At 34.3% G+C, this 19,568-nt stretch overlaps 1 protein-coding gene across 1 annotated transcript in view; it reads right to left on the reverse strand.

Moving 5' to 3' along the window:
* Fcho2 (FCH and mu domain containing endocytic adaptor 2) overlaps positions 1-19,568 on the reverse strand; it is a 132,127-nt gene that overhangs the window by 73,912 nt on the left and 38,647 nt on the right. The window contains 3 exon segments of the mRNA XM_047555504.1: positions 1,369-1,465; positions 2,388-2,486; positions 15,948-16,052. Coding sequence (XP_047411460.1) covers positions 1,369-1,465; positions 2,388-2,486; positions 15,948-16,052 — 301 coding nt within the window.

Below are 19,568 nucleotides of genomic sequence, written 5' to 3' on the forward strand. Positions count from 1 at the left end.
GATCTAGCATTTTCTAGGGTAAGGACATAAAAATAACCAAGACACTAAAGAAAAAAATTAAGTATATATAGGAAATAATAAGCAGTTCAGGTACTGGTATAGAAATAAGGAAAGTAAGAGTATTGAGATTAATTAGTCCCCATCCTTTAAAGGCTTTGAATACAAGTCAGAGTCTAATTTACATTCTGTCTATAAGGAAAATTCAAAAATTTATAAGTAGTGCAGTAAGTTCACAAATGTACACCCTAAAGATGAATATTATATAACACATAAAAGGGACTGGAGAAGAAATGTCTACTGTGCCAGTAAGAGAAACCTGCAAATTAATTCGGCAGGTGAAAAAACAAATGGAAAGAAGGTCTGAGGGAGAAATACTAACACAACTGGATCAGTAAGATTGAAAATTAATGAAATTTGGGAGGAAGAAACAATTCAATTTTCAAGCCTTAGTTCTATGAACTGCACTGAAAAAAAACATGGCTCCCAGACTTCACGAATCATTTATCTGCTTCCTGAATTCCATATCCTATTTTAACTTCTTTCTTTTTTTAATTAGTGATTTTAATACTTCTATTTTATTTATTATTTTTATGTGGTGCTGCTAAGGATTGAAACCCAGTGCCTCACATGTACAAGATAAGCTTTCTATCACAGAGCCCAGCCTCAGCCCCCATATTTTGGCTTTTTAACTGGACTGAATTATTTTTAACTGTAGAGTGAAAACAAGTACCCTGGAAGAACATGGTACAGTAACTAACACAAAGACTTGAAAAGTCTGGAAGACTGTAAGTATGCTAAGTAAAGGAGGGGAATTATCTACTAACTATATTCAATATATTATAACATGCTTAGTAAAGGTAGAATTCAGGATTCCTATAATCATTTATTCACAAAAATAGGAACCAAGATTCCCATATCTCCAATGCTTAGAATAGTGTCCAGTATAATATGTGAATAAGAATTAATTTTAAGAATTAATTTTAAGAAAGGTTCTATATTTGTTTCAATGATCTGAAGGTTCAATATTCTCTTCCAATCTTTCTTTTATTAAAATGGTCTTATAAAGCTAATTCTCCTTTCACAAATGTAAATTTAGTATAGGTTATAATAATGATTTTAAGTAATACTGAATTAATAAACTGTGAAAAGTGAATAAAAATTATAATTTAACATATCACACCCACAGAAAATAACATCAGAGACTTTACACATTTTTAGGTATGCTCATTTTTAGGTTTGGCTCCATTTTACCATTTGAAAAGGTTACTTAGTTAAATTTGTGATAAAAAGTCAAAATTACCCCATACACGTATGAATGTAAAGGCAGTATTTGTAATTAAATGAGAAATTTGTGGTTTGCCATCTTACCAGGTCTCTCCTTCCCAGTGCCTTTTGACTCAGCAAATTTTTGTATTAAACTTTCAATGGTTGTATTAGCCATGTTATTTATAAATTCTTCATGAACCTATTAAAATAAAGAATTTTACTGTATTTCAGACAAAACTCCTACAAAGCAAATAAAATTTATTACACAAAAAAATATTCTCTTGCTGGGCACGGTGGCCCATACCTGTAATCCCAACAGCTCAGGAGGCTGAGGCAGGAGGATCACAAGTTCAAAGCCAGCCTCAGCCACTTAGAGAGGCTCTGAGCAACTCAGAGACCCTATCTCAAAATAAAATACAAAATAGGGCTGGGATGTAGCTAAGTGGTGGAATACTCCCAAATTCAATCCCCAGTATAACAAACAAACAAACAAAAAAAAAAAAAAAACACTGTCTTGATCCAAGAACATTTGAGAACTTTCATTTACCTAACATACTGTAAACTAACTGACAGTATTAGCATATCAGTGAAGACCAACAACTGCTCACCTTTGCCCCTTTAAGATATGGCCTTACAGCATTAGAAATTAAGGCAGTTTCCTGTTCCCATCTTTTAAATGTTTTAGAGACAAATTCCTATGATAATTAAAACTTATAAAGACAATAAAAATAATCTGGGGTTGAAAACAGTAAAGAATAAAAGACTTCATCTTCCTGTATTGTTATTTCAATGCACCCCAAATTCTCACACTAAACTTTTATATTTTTAGAACATTTCTAAGTTCAATTTCTCTAACTTGCTAAGTTTAAAACAGAAATATTCAAGAATCAGCAACCTCAAAGTTTTAATGTAAAGAAGATGGAGCATACTTAATTTAAAAAAATAATTTGAATTATAATGCTTAGGGAACAAACAATAAAAAATGCACATAAATACATATTCACTACCTGAAATAATTCAGTATCATACTTATGAATTTTAGTATGATAAAAGGTTCATAAATAGCCATAAATCAACATAAAATTTCAAAAATTGATTCAACATAAAGTAAAAATACTTACCTCGCCTATTTGCAAATGAATTTCTTGTATAGCATTTGACAAGGATCCAATTATTTCCTTTATGTGAATGAGATGAGTTTCTTCAATATCTTGAAATTTCTGAGTAGCAAATAAAGTTTTATATATATGTGCATATGTATAAATAAAATATATATATATAATTATATTTTGAATCAAAAGATTTTAAAAAATCATTTTATAATCATCTCAATACAGATAACCAAATTAAACAAGTTACTATTATTATATAACATTTAACAATACCACTACACAAATGGTTCTTCAGGGTACCTACTGATTTACTGACATATAGCACTGAGAAAAGTTAACGTTTTGTTATGTCACCTCTTAAGCCAATATGAAACTTTTCAAAGTTTAAAGATACTACATGTTAAACTCCGTAATCATAATTTTTTAAAAAAATATTAGGAGATAAAGAAGTGAATAATGTTACAAAATCCAAGGAAGAAGAGTTTCCAAAACTAAAAACAATGAGCTGATAGAGCAAAAACCATAGCTTACTTCTCAAGACTAAAAGCTGTCCAAAGAATGGCATTCTAAATTCTTGAAATGATTAAAAATAATGGAAAGAAGCTCTCTTAAACAAAGGTAGAGATGCTCCAAATTGCCTAGGGGACATTTTCAAACCACAAAACACATAAGACTCACCAATACTATCTGAGGAATGGGAATGAAAACAGGTGAGAATATTGTTTGGAAAAAAAATTCCGAGTTATTGTAATATTTATTCCCTCTGTGATTAAGAAGTAAAACAAAATAAAACACTGCTCCTACCTTGGCTTCACAATAATCATATTAAACACTCTAAAAGGGGATGGGGTTGTAGCTCAGTGGTACTTGTCTAGCATGCTCAAAACTTTAGGTTTGATCTCCAGTCCACAAACATAGGCACATGCAAGCATTCACACACACAGACACAAAAGCAAAAACCTTCAGAAATACTCAACTAAGGAAACATTTCACTTTGCTTAATCCAGCATTTTATAAAATCTTTGCAGCATTTTGTTTCTTTGATCTCACAACCTTGTTTTTGTTTGTTTTGTTTGTTTTCTTTTCCCCTAAACATTACTAGCTCACAACTAACAATGTTTCTCAAAACAGGGTTTGGGAAATGCTGAACTACACATTTTGAAAAAGAGATACAATTGTCATTTCTACTACTCAGAAAAAAGCAAGAAATGGGCCTAATAGCTTTGTTATATTTCCCTTATAGTTTAATCAAACTAAATTCCATCACCTTATAGTGAAGTCAAAATTCTCTAACACAGAATTATAGGATCAGAAAACACTAAGCCAAACGATATCTACATTTGTACAGATAGAACATACTTTTAAAGAAATCAATAATGACCAAAGTACACTTATAGCAGTAACGTAGCAATCCCCCCAAAATGTAAGTCAATCTTATAAATGAGAAATGGTACAGTTAAAATAAAGTCCTTTGTCATTAATTTTGACCAAGCCAAAGAGAACATCTCAAAATCATGAATTACTCTCAAGAATAGAAGAATATTCAGTAGTAAGACGATTCTCCTAAATTCATATCATAATAAATGATACTCAGCTTAAATTTCAAACTTTAATGAATGTATATTCTTATAGACTGGTATTTCCTCCCTTTTCACATCCCTCTTCCCTTCCTCTCAGTTCACTTGCTTTACTCCACAGATCATCCCTCTGTTTCTGGGAGATCAATACCACTCCCACTTTTCCGCCCTTACTTAGCTCTATCATCTGCATATTAAAGAAAACGTTACATCCTTCACTTTCTGGGTCTGGCTTATTTCACCTAGTATGATGTTCTCTAGTTTCATTTATCAACAAATGCCATAATTTTATTCTTCTTTATGGCCAAGTAAAACTCCATTGCATATAAACCACATTTTCTTAATCCATTTGTCTGTTGATGGGCACATGGACTGGTTCTACAGCTTGACTATTTGGAATTACACTGCCATAAATATTGATGTGCCTGTATCACTACAGTTTGCTTAGTTTATTTCCTGAGGATAAAAGAAGCAGTGCGATAGCTGGGTCATATGGCAGTTCTACTCCCAAACTCTTGAAGAATCTTCATATTGCTTTCACAAGTGGTTATACTAATTTATAGTCCCAGCAACAATGTCTGAGTATACCTTTCCCCCCAAATTCTAAGCAGCAATTATTATTGTGTTCTTGATGACTGCCATGATAAATGGATTTAGATGGAATCTCAGTGTACATTTGATTTGCATTTCCTGATTGCCATGATATGAAACATTTTTTTCATATATTTGTTGGTCATTTACATCTCTTTTGAGAAAAATCTCTTTGGTTCTTTTGCCCATTTATTAATTAGGTTTTTGTTTTGTTTTGTTTTGCTTTGTTTTGCTGTTAACCTTTCTGAGTTGTCTATGTATTCTGGATATTAATCCCCCATCAGAGGAGCAGCTGACAAAGATTTTCTCCCATTCTGTATGCTCTCTTGTCACACTCAAGATTTCTTTTGCTGTGCAGAAGCTTTTTAATTTGAAGGCATCCCACTTACTGATGCTTGGTTTTATTTCTTGAGCTTCAGGGGTCTTGTTAAGGGAGTCGCTGCCTGTGCCAATATGCCAGAGTGTTGATCCTGTTTTCGTCTATCAGTTGCAAAGTTTGTGGCCTAATTCCAAGGTCTTTGATCCGCTTTGATTTGACTTACAAGCAGGGTGTCTGGGATCTAGTTCCATTCTACATGTGAATATCCAGTTTCCCAGTACCATTTGCTAAAACAGACTATCTTTTCTCCAACGTAGACTCCTGGCACCTTTGTCAAGTATCAGATGACTGCAACTATGTGGGTTCCTCTCTGTGTATTCTATTCTTCTTTTTTTTCTTTTCTGGGTACTGGGGGGTTGGACTCAGGGGTAGCCGACGACTGAGCCACATCCTCAGCCCTATTTTGTATTTTATTTAGAGACAGGGTCTCACTGAGTTGCTTAGCACCTCACTTTTGCTGAAGCTGGCTTTGAACTCTAAATCCTCCTGCCTCAGCCTCCCGAGCTGCTCGGATTACAGGTGTGCGTCACCATGCCCAGCTGTATATTCTGTTCTATTCATTGGTCTTCATGCCTTTTTTGGTGCCAATACCATGCTCCTTTTATAATTTGAAACCAGGTGGTGTGATGACTCCAGCATCGCTGTTCTAGCTCAGGATTGCTTTGACTTTTCTGGGTCTTTTACTCTTCCAAATCAATGTTTGGACCATTTTTTCTGGTTCCGTGAGAATGTAATCAGTATTTTGATGGGGATTGCACTGAATCTCCATAACCCTTTAGATAATACGGCCATTTTGACAATATTAATTCTGCCTATCCAAGAACGTGGGAGATCTTTCCATCTTCTAAGGTCTTCTTCAGTTTCTTTCTCCAGTGTTCTCTAGTTTTCATTTTAGAGGTCTTTCTCTTTCTTGGTTAGATTTATTCCCAAGTATTTATTTTGGTGGGGGAAGGGTACTGTGAACAGGATAGTTTTCCTGATGGCCTCCTCAGCAGATTCACTACTGGAGTATAGGAAAGCTTTTGATTTATGAATATTTATCTTTATCCTGCAACTCTGATGAATTTATCAGCTCTAGAAGTATTATGGTGGAGTTTTTTGTCTTCTAGATATAGAATTGTGTTATCGGCAAATAGATTATTTGACGACTTTTTTTCCTGTTTGTATCACTTCAATTTCCTTCTCTTGCCTGACTGCCCTGGCTAGAGTTTCTAAAACTATATTGAACGGAGTGGTGAGAGTGGGCATCCTGGTTTGTTCCTGGGTTGTAGAGGAAATGCTTTCAATGTATCTGTGATGTTGGCTTTGGGTTTGTCGTATGTAGCCTTATGATGGTGAGGTAAGTTCTTTCCATCCCTAGCTTTTCCACTGTTTTTAACATGAATGGGTGCTGGATTTTATCAAAGGTCTTTTCTGACTCTGTTGAGATGACCATGAGATTCTTGGCCTTAATTCTGTTTAAGTGGTGAATTACATTTATTGGTTTGTGTATGTTGAACCAACCTTGCTTCCCTGGAATGAAACCAACTTGATCATGGTATGTCATCTTCTTGATGTGATTTGAGTGCGGTTTGCTAATATTTTATTAAGGATTTTCTGCATCAGTGTTCATCAGGAACACTGGTCTGTACTTTCCTTGATGCATATTTGTGTGGTTTTGGCATGATGGTTATACTGGCTTCATAGAATGTATTTGGAAGCATTCCCTCCCTTTCTGTTTAATGGAATAATTTGAGAAAGAATGGTGTTAGATTTGTAAAGGTCTTACGGAGCTTGCTGAGAATCCGTCTGGTGCTGGGCTTTTCTTTGTTGGAAGACTTGAATTGCTGCTTCAATTTCATTGTTTGGTACTGGTCTGCTTAGGTTTTCTACATCTCTGTGTTCTGTTGGGGTAGGTCTTATGTGTCTAGAAATTTGTCAGTGTCTTCCAGATTTTCCATTTTACTAGAGTGTTAAATTTTCAAAACAGTTTCTAATGATCCTCTGGATTTCAGAAGCATCCCTGGTGACATCTCTTTTTCATCCCTAATTTTGCTGATTTTGGTCTTCTCCCTCTTTCTTCTGGCTAAGAGTTTATCAATCTTGCTATCTTTTCAAAGAACCAACTCTGTTGCCCAGATCTTTTGTAATACTTTTTGTTCTCAGTTTCATTCATTTTGGTTTTGATCTTAATTATTTCCTGTCTTCTCATTTTGGATTAGTTTGTTTTGCCTTTTCTAGGACCTTGAGGTATAATATTAGATTATTTATTTGGGATTTTTGTTTTTTTAAATATAGGCACTTGATGCTATAAACTTTCCTCCTAGAACTGCTTTATACTGTCCTAGAGAACTTTATATGTTGTACCTCTGTTCTCATCTGTTTCTAAGAATTTATTGTTTTCAAGGTACACTCATACATTACTGGTGGGGTTGCCAATTGGTGCGGCCACTCTGGAAAGCAGTATGGTGATTCCTTAGATAACTTGGAATGGAACCACCATTTGACCCAGCTATCCCACTCCTCAGTTTATACCCAAAGGACCTAAAATCAGCATACTACAGTGACGCAGCCAACAGCAGTGTTTATAGCAGCTCAATACACAATAGCTAGATTGTGGAACCAACCTAGAAGCGCCTTCAATAGATGAATGGATAAAGAAACTGTGGCATATATACACAATGGAATATTACTCAGTCATAAAGAAGAATAAATTATGGCATTTGCAGGTAAATGGATGGAGCTGGAGAATGTCATGCTAAGGGAGATAAGCCAATCCCAAAAAACCAAAGGCCAAATGTTTTCTCTGATAAGTGGATGTTGATACAAAACAGGGGAGCGGTGGGTAAGGGAAGAATGGAAATGAAGGGAGGGGAGGGGGCAGGGGGTAGGAAAGATGGTGGAATGAGACAAACATCATTAACCTGTGTACGTGTATGATTACACAAATGGTGTGACTCTACATCGTGTACAACCAGAGAAATAAAACACCGAACTCCATTTGTGTACAGTGAATCAAAATGGAGTCTGCTGTCATGTATAACTAAATACAACAAATAATACAAAAAAAAATAAAAATAGGAAAGGAAAAAAAAAGAATTCATTGTTTTCTGCTTTCATTTATGATTCACTCCTCATTTAAAAGAGTAATGTTCAATCTCCATGTGTTTATGTGGTGTCTATAATTTTTATTCCTGTTGATTTCTAATTTCATTCCATTATGATCTTATAAGAGGCATAGGATTATACCAGTTTTTTTCTAGTTGCTAAGACTTATGTTGTGACTTTGTGTATGGTATATTGTGGAAAGGTTCCATGACCTGCTGAGAAAAAAGTGAATTTAGCTGTTTTGGGGTGATTTAGTAGATGCCTGTTAGGTCCATTTTCTTTGTAGTACTATTTAGATTGGAAATATTTTTACTGATTTTTATGTTGGATGACCTGTTGGTGAAAGGGGTATGTTGAAATCCTCCCATATTTTTTTACTGTCATCTATCTGGGTTTTAATGTTAAGTTTTTTTTTAAATGTAATTAGATTCACTGTCATTTGGGGCACAAATATTTACTGTCACCATATATTCCAGTTGGAGTGTTTCCTTTTCCAGTTTGTAATGAATTTCTTTGTGTTTTCTGATTAATTTTTGCTTGAAATCTGCTTTGTTGGGTATGAAAATAGTGTTTCCTGCTTGTTTTTGTACTCTAGTTACATGCAATATTTTTTTTGTCCTTTCACTTTCAGTCTGTGGTATCTTTGCCTATGAGTCTCTTGCAAACAACATCTAGCTGGATCTTGTTTTGAACCCGTTCTGCAATTACATCTTTACTTGGGAGGGTGAGATCAGTTACATTCAGTGTTTTTATGGGAAGATATTTATTGTTGCCATTATAGTTGTTTACCTAATTTGGTCTTAATTTCCATTTAGTTACTTGTTCTAGATATCTTCATCCATTTGTGAGCTTTGGAATTTGTTTTTGAGTTCTGTGTGTAGTATATCTTTAAGTACTCATTTGTAGTTCTAGCTTAGTACTCATGGATTCTTTCAGTTTATCCTTATCATGGAAGTTTTTATTCCTTCTTTGATTCTAAAAGACAGCTTTGCTATATATAGCTCTCTTGGTTCTCAATCCTTTTCTTTTAGAGCATGGAACATCTCATTCCAAGCCCTCCTGGATTTTAGAGTCTGATCTGAGTCAGAAATAAGTCTTTATTGATTTACCTCTAAATGTGACCTGACATTTTTTTCTTGCAGCTTTTAACAGTCTTTCCTAATTTTCTATATTATGCATTTTGATTATGATGTGTCTTGGGGAGAAAGATTTTTCTGATCTTTATTTGGGGTGCTGTATGACTCCTATATGTGGATGTCCACCTCATTTCAAAGATTAGGAATATTATTCTGCTATTTTTTTAAAATATTTTATTTTAATAATTTATTTATTTTGATTCATTGTAAACAAATGGGGAACAACTTGTTTCTCTGGTTGTACATGAAGTAGAGTCATACCATTGTGTAATAATACATGTACATACGGTAATGATGTTTGTCTCATTCTGTTATTTTTCCCTCCCCTCACCCCTCCCGCCCCTCTTTTCCTCTATACTATCCATCCTTCCTCCATTCTTGCCTTCCCCCCAGCCCCCATTATGTATCATTATCCACTTAACAGAGAGATCATTCGGCCTTTGGTTTTTTGGGATTGGCTTATTCACTTAGCATGATATTCTCCAACTTCATCCATTTGCATGCAAATGCCATAAATTTTTTCTTCTTTATGACTGAGTAGTATTCCATTGTGTATATATATCACATTTTCTTTATCCATTCATCAATTGAAGGGCATTTAGATTGGTTCCACAATCTAGCTATTGTGAATTGAGCAAGTATGAACATTGATGTGGCTGTATCTCTGTAGTATGCTGATTTTAAGTCCTTTTGGTATAGGCCAAGGAGTGGGATACCTAGGTCAAATGGTGGTTTCATTCCAAGTTTTCTAAGGAAGCTCCACACTGCTTTCCAGAGTGGCTGCACTAATTTGCAGCCCTACCAGCAATGTATGAGTGTACCTTTTTCCCCACATCCTCGCCAACACCTATCGGTGATTGTATTCTTGATAATCACCATTCTAATTGGGGTGAGATGAAATCTTAGGGTAGTTTTGATTTGCATTTCTCTTACTACTAGAGATGTTGAACATTTTTTCATATATCTGTTGATTGCTTGTAGATCTTCTTCGTTGAAGTGTCTGTTCATGTCCTTAGCCAATTTGTTAATTGGGTTATTTGTATTCTTGGTATAAAGTTTTTTGAGTTCTTTATAAATTTCGGAGATTAATACTCTATCTGAAGTATGTGTGGCAAAGATTTTCTCCCACTCTGTAAGCTCTCTCTTCACATTGCTGATAGTTTCCTTTGCTGAGAAAAAGCTTTTTAGTTTGAATCTATCCCAATTATTGATTCCTGCTTTTATTTCTTGTGCTTTGGGAGTCATGGTAAGGAAGTCTGATCCTACGTTGACATGATGAAGATTTGGACCTACTTTTTCTTCTATAAGGTGTAAGGTCTCTGGTCTGATTCTGAGGTCATTGATCCATTTTGAGTTGAGTTTTGTGCAGGGTGAAAGATAGGGATTTAGGTTCATTCTGCTACATATGGATTTCCAGTTTTCCCAGCACCAATTGTTGAACAGGCTCTCTTTTCTCCACTGTATGTTTTTGGTACCTTTGTCTAGTATGAGAAAACTGTATTTATTTGGGTTTGTCTCTGTGTCCTCTATTCTGTACCATTGATCTACCTGTCTATTTTGGTGCCAATACCATGCTGTTTTTGTTACTATTGCTCTGTAGTATAGTTGAGGTTCTGGTATTGTTATACCCCTACTTCACTCCTCCTGCTAAGGATTGCTTTAGCTATTCTGGGTCTCTTATTCCTCCAAATGAATTTCATGATTTGATTGCTCTATTTCTATGAGGAATGTCATTGGGATTTTAATTGGAATTGCACTGAATTTGTATAGCACTTCTGGTAGTATGGCCATTTTGACAATATTAATTCTACCTATCCAAGAACACAGGAGATCTTTCCATCTTCTAAGGTTTTCTTAAGTTTCTTTCTTTAGTTTTCTGTAGTTCTCATTGTAGAGGTCTTTCACCTCTTTTGTTAGATTGATTCCCAAGTATTTTTTTTTTTTTTTAGGCTATTGTGAATGGGGTAGTTTTCCTAAATTCAGAGTATTCATCACTTACAAATAAAAATACATTAGATTTATGAGCATTGATTTTATATCCTGCTACTTTACTGAATTCATTTATGAGTTCTAGAGTTTTCAGGTGGAATTTTTGGCTCCTCTAAATATAGAATTATGTCTTCAGCAAATAGGGATGGTTTGAGTTCTTCTTTTCGTATTCACATCCCTTTAATTTCTTTGATCTGTCTAATTGCTGTGGCTAGAGTTTCAAGGATGATGTTGAATAGAAGTGGTGAAAGAGGGCATCCCTGCCTTGTTCCAGTTTTTAGGGGGAATGCTTTCAGTTTTTCTCCATTTAGAATGATACTGGTTGGGCTTAGCATTGATAGCCTTTACAATGTTGATGAATGTTCCTGCTATCCCTATTTTTTTCTAGTGTTTTGAGCATGACAGGGTGCTGTATTTTTTCAAATGCTTTTTCTGCATCTATTGAAATAATCATGAGATTCTTAACTTTAAGTCTGTTGATATTGATTTTCAGATGTTGAACCAACCTTGCATCCCTGGGATAAAATCCACTTGTTCGTGGTGCACTATCTTTTCAATATGTTTTTATATGTGATTTGCTAAAATTTTGTTAAGAATTTTTGCATCTATGTTCATTAGGGATACTGGTCTGAAATTTTCTTTCCTCAATGTGTCTCTGTCTGGTTTTGGTAATATTAGGGTGATATTAGCTTCATAGAATGAGTTTGGAAGGGTTCCCTCCTCTTTTATTTCATGGAATACTTTGAGGAGTACTGGAATGAGCTCTTCTTTGAAGGTCTTCCAGAACTCGGCTGAGAATCCATCTGGTCCCAGGCTTTTCTTTGTTGATAGGCTTTTGATGATGACTTCTATTTCATTGCTTGAAATTGATCTATTTAAATTGTGCATGTTCTCCTGATTCAGTTTGGGTGAATTACATGTCTCTAGAAACCTGCTGATGTCTTCATGATTTTCTGTTTTGTTGGAGTATAGATTTTCAAAATAGCTTCTAATTATGTTTTGTATTTCAATTGTGTCTGTTGTGATATTTCCTTTTTTATACCAAATTTTAGTAATTTGAGTTTTCTCTCTCCTCTTTGTTAGTGTGGCTAAGGGTTTATCAATTTTATTTTTTCAAAGAACCAACTTTTTATTTTGTCAATTTTTTTGATTGTTTCTTTTGTTTCAGTTTCATTGATTTCAGCTCTGATTTTAACTATTTCCTGTCTTCTATTTTTGGTGTTGATCTGTTCTTCTTTTCCTAGGGCTTTGAGCTGTAGTGTCAGGTTGTTTATTCGTTGAATTTTTCTTCTTTTATTGAATACACTCCATGAAATGAACTTTCCTCTTAGTACTGCTTTCATAGTGTCCCAGGGATTTTGATATGTTTTATCTTTGTTCTCGTTTACCTCTAAGAATTTTTTTATTTCCCCCCGATGACTTCTGTTATCCACGCATCATTCAATAGTGTATTATTTAATCTCCAGGTGTTGGAGTAGTTTTTTATTTTGTCATTGATTTCTAATTTCATTCCATTATGATCTGATAGAATACAAGGGAGTATCTCCATCTTTTTGTATTTGCTAAGAGTAGCTTTGTGGCATAACACATGGTCTATTTTAGAGAAGGATCCATGTGCTGCTGAGAAGAAAGTGTATTTGCTCTTTGATGGATGGAATATTCTATAAATGTCTGTTAAGTCTAAGTTATTGATTGTGTTATTGAGATCTATGGTTTCTTTGTTCAATTTTTGTTTGGAAGATCTGTCCAGTGGTAAGAGAAGTGTGTTAAAGTCACCTAGTATTATTGTGTTGTGGTCTATTTGGTTCCTGGAATTGAGAAGGATTTGTTTGATGTACATGGATGAGTCATTGTTAGGGGCATAAGTATTTATGATTATTATGTCTTTCTGATTTATGCTTCCCTTAAGCAGTATGAAATGTCCTTTTTATCCCTTCTGACTAACTTTGGCTTGAAGTCCACTTTATCTGATATGAGGATGGATACTCCAGCTTTTTTACTGAGTCCATGTGCATGGTTTGTTTTTCCCCATCCTTTCACCTTTAGTCTATGGGTATCTTTTTCTATGAGATGAGTTCCTTGAAGGCAGCATATTATAGGGTCTTACTTTTTTTTTTTTTTTTTTTTTTTGGTGGTGCTGGGGATTTGAACCCAGGGCCTTGTGCTTATGAGGCAAGCACTCTACCAACTGAACTATATCCCCAGGCCCAGGGTCTTACTTTTTAATCTAATCTGCCAGTCTGTGTCTTTTGATTGCTGAGTTCAGGCCATTAACATTCAGGGTTATTATTGAGATATTATTTGTATTCCTGGCTTATTTTTCATTTTTAACATGACTTGGTTTCTCCTTTATTTGGTTATTCCTTTAGAGTAGTTCCTCCCTTTGCTGACTTACATCATTTTCATTTCTTCCTCATGGAATAGTTTACTGAGAATGTTCTGTAGTGCTGGCTTTCTATTTGTAAATTCTTTTAGTTTTTGTTTATCATGGAAGGATTTTATTTCGACGTCAAATCTGAAGGTAAGTTTTGCTGGTATAAGATTCTTGGTAGGCATTCATTTTCTTTCAGAGCTTGAAAAATGCTGTTCCAGGCCCTTCTAGTTTTTAGGGTCTGGGTTGAGAAATCTACTGATATCTGTATTGGTTTCCCCTTGAATATAATCTGATTTTTTTCTCTCACAGCCTTTAAAATTCTATCTTTATTTTGTATGTTAGGTATCTTCATTATTATGTGCCTTGGTGTGGGTCGGTTGCAATTTTGTACATTTGGTGTCCTGTAAGCCTCTTGTAATATTTGATTTTCCATTTCAGTCTTCAGATTTTCTGATATTATTTCATTGAATAGATTGTTCATTCCTTTGGTTTGTTTCTCTGTGCCTTCCTCAATCCCAGTAATTCTTAAATTTGATATTTTCATGATATCCCATAATGCTTAGAGAGTCTGTTCATGATTTCTTACCACCTTCTCTGTTTGGTCAACTTTGTTTTCAAGATTAGTTTGTCTTCAATGTCTGAGGTTCTGTTTTCCAGGTGTTCTATCATATTGGTTATGCTTTCTATGGAGTTTTTAATTTGGTTTATTGTTTTCTTCATTTCAAGAATTTGCTTGGTTTTCAGAATCTCTCTCTCTATTGAAATGATCCTTTGCTTCCTGCATTTTCTCTTTTAACTGTTGATTGGTGTGACAGTCAATGCCTGGATTTGCTCTCTTATCTCACTGTTTGCTTCTCTGATCATTTTAATTATGTACATTCTAAACTCCCTTTCAGACATTTCTTCTGCCATCCTGCAATGGATTTTGTTGATGTAGCATCTAGGTTTGTTTGAACACTTTCTTCCCTTATTTTCTCATATTGCTCAGGTATCTTCCCCTCTGGAGTACAAATCTGAAGTACTGCAGTTTCCCCCCATAGACTTATAGTGTCCCTGCAGGTTTCCAATAACTCACCTCCTAGTCTTCAGTAGCCTGAAGTCTTGAAGGAATTTGATAATGCAGTGACTCAAAAAGGATGTTGCCCCCCTAGGGATGGTGGCCTTCATGTGGGGTATATTCCCTGCTAGTGGGCAGAGGCACCTCCATGTGTTGACAGATGGTCAACCGCAGGGGCACTAGACTACGGGCTGAGGTCTGGCTGGTCTCGGCCTGGGTCTCTGAGTCTTCCTCCCCAGCTCAGAAGTCTCACCCGTTGGCTCTACACTGGGCCCGGCTCTCTGGTCCTTCCTCCCCGGCAGGGAAGTCTCACCCAGCGGCTCTGCGCTGGACCCGGCTCTCTGGGCCTAGCTCCCCAGTGTGGAAGTCTCACCAGGCAGCTCTGCCTTTCTGCTATTATTTAGCCTGTATCTCTACATTTTCTTCTATCCCAGTGATTCTCAAGTTCGCTCTACTGATATTGTCCCAGAATTCTTGTACATTCTAATCATGGTTCATTTTTTTTCTTAATTGCATAATGAGTATTCAAGTTCACATGCCCTGTCTTCAAGATCTGTCTTCAAGAAGTAGTTCTATCTTCAAGGTCTGAAGTTGTATTTTCTATGTAATCAAATCTGCTGGTGATATGTTCAAAATAACTTTTAATTTGATTTATCATGTCTTTCATTTCCAGGAGTTCTGGAAATGAACTCAATTACCTTACTGACATAGTCTTTCACCTTCTTTTATTTCCCCTCTTGATTCACTCCTTAGAGTTTCGTTTAGCTCACTGAACATTTTAATAATCAGTTTGTTACAGTTCTCTCTAGAATTTCATCCATTTTCATATTTTATGGATTCCTTTGTTGGGGGATTATAAATTCTGGCAGAAGACTTGTTTGTTGTTTGCCTGTTTCTTCATGTTTTCAGATGTCTTGAACTTGCATGTCTGCTGAGGTGGATTCTTCTCCCTCTTTTATCTTCATTCCCTTTTAAACTATCACACTATGCTAACGTAGTTTCTTAATTATTTAGAATTTTTTTTTTTTTTTTTTTTTTGCGGTGCCGGGGATTGAACCCAGGGCCCTGCGCTTGCGAGGCAAGCGCTCTACCAACTGAGCTATATCCCCAGCCCTAGAAATATTTTGAGGCATGAATCCATATAGGAATTCAAAGCCCAACTGAACTATCTGAATAATTTTATGACATTATCAGTATTGCATCTTGGTTCTCCATCTCATTTTCCAAACATGATGCAAATTTTTAAAATACCATTATCAGAACCCTACACATTTTTAAATTTCTAATACTAAGAAATTATATGGCAGAAAAATTCTATTAATTAGTACACACAAATACCAAGTATCCTGTTTTCAATTTAAAGCCTTAAAAATACCAACCTGGGCTGTTTCTGTCATTTTCTGTTCAAAATCAGCTTTTGCTAATGCATATTTTTCCACATAGAGTTTATAAGTATCTGTAGCTTTCTTAGATTTAACAGCTGCCTGTAACAAAACAAAAATATTTTTAATTGTTGATCATTTTTCTTTCCTAATATAAGTTAATTTGAAATAACAAATTAAAATATATTTTAAAGTTCAAAAGGACAAATAGCTAATTTTCCTACCTGTGGTCAAGCCTGCCTTAATCATTCTGTTTTTGTTGTGGTCATAGAATAACTCAGGAATTAAACACTGACGCACTCTCCTATGTGTCTGATGAAATATACTTTAAAAAATTAAAATACCCTCATTTTATAACAGAATAAGACTGTATAACCACATTATAATGGTACAGTGTTACCAGTCAAAGAAAGAAACTTTCTAAGGATGTACAAAAATGTTACAATACCATCAGAATGTTGCTTGACACTACTTTCCATACCAGTGAGTCTTCCTTTCTCCCCTACAACATACGTATATTCCATTTAATGTCTGATTAAAGTCTATAAAACCTAGCTCAAAAGCTAAGAAGATTGGGTTTTTTTTTTTAATGTGTCTCAGTTTTCATTATGTTCCAGCAAATCTATGAATTTGTTTTTAATCTTTGCCTATTTTTTCAAGATTTCTATCTTTAAAAAAAAAATTACTGCAATATTACAGATCCACTTTTATCAGTTATTTATTCAATTAAAAATATACAACATTAGGAAGTGAGGAATACCACAGTAAGTTATATAGGATATCTTTTTCACGAGTACTCCATAAAAGAAAGAAAGCCTATACATAAACAGTTATAAATTGGTAGAGAGTAATAAAAGTTCCAGAAGTCAAGATAAATCCTGAGAAAGACAGACATTCAGGGGAATTTCTGGTATCCTATAGAGTGAGGCATACACATAGCTATCAAGAAATTTTACTATTCTCAAATGACTGATCAATTTGGACATAGGAAGATTGGGGTGAGTGACTGGAATAAATAAGAGTTCAAAAAAGATCAAAGACAGACAAGTTATAGAATTCCAAGATACAAAGATCATCCTTTTCTTGATGAGGTAACAGATGATCTGCTATGAGTGAGAAACAGCAGGGGAAGGCTTGGGAGCTTAATGAGAATGAAAAAAAAAAAAATTTCAAACTATGGTGTAGAGGACACAACAGGTAGTACAACTAGATGATTCAATGTAATGGTAAAGAGAAAAGCTAGAAACGGAATCTGTGTACAGCCAGTGCATACCAATAATGTAATTTTCCCCAGCTGTGATCAGGAATCTAAGAACAAGAGTTAGAAATAAAAAATGGGGTTTACCCTGAGGTTTGACTCAGATACATGGGGTTCTATTCTCAAATAGCAACTTTGTACTCTTATTATATATTATATTAAGCATACATGTTAAGTGCTTTCCTACCTTCATAAAGAATATAGGATATCACTTTACCATGCAGTGTAAATAAAACTGCTCTCAGAGCCAGAAGAACTGAATTCGAATTTTGGCTCCACCACTAACTATCCATTCGATCTTGTCTTTGAGCTTTACATAGTTTTCTTGTTCCTAAAACAGGAACAATATCACCTATTTTTAAAATAGAAGGTAGTGATGAAATGTAAATGAATAAAATGCTTATGATAGAGCTTGGCATAGAGTCGAATTTATAAAAATAAAAGGTCTCCTCTATTTTTATGGCTTCTAACAAAGAATGTCATCAAGAATATACAACATTAAGTTTTCCTGTTATATAAAGATATATATGACTTGTACTGCATTGTCTGTCCCTAGAGAAAGTGACTAAAACCTGTAACAATTTTCTACTTTGTTTCTACATATATATATAGAAATAAATATATATAATTTTCCCATTGTCTGGCCATTTGACATTATTTTATACCATTGTTACTATATTATCTCTAATATCCTGGTCCTGTTCAAACACAACAGTTAGATAAAATGGCTATTTAGAATTTACTATGTACCCTCCCAGGGAACCCAGATAACGGTGTTTGCTAGAATTTCAGAAACAATTCTAATGGCATGGTTATATAGGTCTCCTTTTGAATTCTTCTTTTGCAAATGGACTTTAATATCTTCTTCCAACTACCTAATTTTCAGTTTGTACATAAGTAATCAACAACCCACAGTCATGAAATGGATTTTCAGTGACCCAGCCTAGCAAAAGTGATACAGCCTCACTGTTAAGTCCCTTTTACATTTGTTCTTCATCCTGACACCAATTCTTTTTTTTTTTGCTGTATATTAAATTACTGCTTAATAACTACCACCTCTTGATAAAGATGTGATCACTCCTAGAGATATCTGCAATTTAAAGGAAATTCATAAAAATGGAAAATATTAAAAATTAACAAGGACCCTGTCAAAACTTTTTAAAGTAACTTATTTTAAGGAATCTTTCTTATTATCATCTTTCCTTTTTACAGATTTTCTTTTTATGGGTTTTAAACAAAATAAGATACTGTCTCCTCGCTAACCTCTTATTCTACACTACTTAATATATCCTGGCTCTCTAACACATAGGACATTTCTTGAAGCAGGAAAAGGATAATACAGATTTAGCCTATAATAACATTCATGGCATCTAGCATGATAACAGGCTAGGAACCAAAACAATTATTTATTATTAAATGCAAATTATCACCTCATAATTCAATATAAGCCAGAAAATATCTAAATTTTAAAAGGCAAGAATTTAGTCTAAACTTATAGCTAAAATAAACTTTTATTGTATGAATGATCAGAAAAATTTATATTTTCTATAATGATCAATTTCCACATAAACATATTTGCTGTGTTAAAACACTCAATACAATGATGGTTTCTCAAAGACACGAATGTATAATCTAAAAGAAATAAAGATGACTACCTGGAGGAATATTACTCCTTATAGAAGACCTTTATTTCTATAATATAAATAATTATTTTATATTACTTATCACATTACATAGGAATTTAAGACATGAAAGGAAGACTCCAAAGCATCATTTTCTTTCCTATACTCAAAAAGTATCTAGAATTCTAAAGATGTTTGCTACTCAAGTCTATACTGAGTCAAAATGCATAAAAATATTAATTTAAACTTTTTACACCAGAAAATTTTCATTTTTTCCTCCAACAGTATTCCCTTCTATCACAAATCTTGGTTAATCATTCAATTCGGCATACAAACATTCGCTAATTCTGAACATAATCATCTTTATCTCAAAGGTTAAGAGCTGGATCTAACTCAAAACTGTAAAGAGAGAAGTCTTTTGAACTCAACATACCCTCTGATATCTGGAAACTAAAATTTCATTTCTCTTATTTGGAAGCATGAAGAAAGAAAGAAGTCACTGTTTTTAAGATTTAACATTTTTTATATTACATTTAGCTCTTCAAAGGTAAGCCCAGTATGCCAAAAATCTTAAAAGTTACATACGAACTTTAAAGAAGCATCTTGGAAAATGAACAAAAAAGGCACTTAGTGATAAAAGAATAATATTTACAAAATACTTTGTTGATGTCCAAGATGTTTTAAGAATGACAAAACTAAATTTATAGAAAACTATCATGTAAAAGGATACAGATGCAA

Source organism: Sciurus carolinensis, chromosome 6 (genome assembly GCF_902686445.1).
Source record: "Sciurus carolinensis chromosome 6, mSciCar1.2, whole genome shotgun sequence".
Taxonomy (NCBI): Eukaryota; Metazoa; Chordata; class Mammalia; order Rodentia; family Sciuridae; genus Sciurus; species Sciurus carolinensis.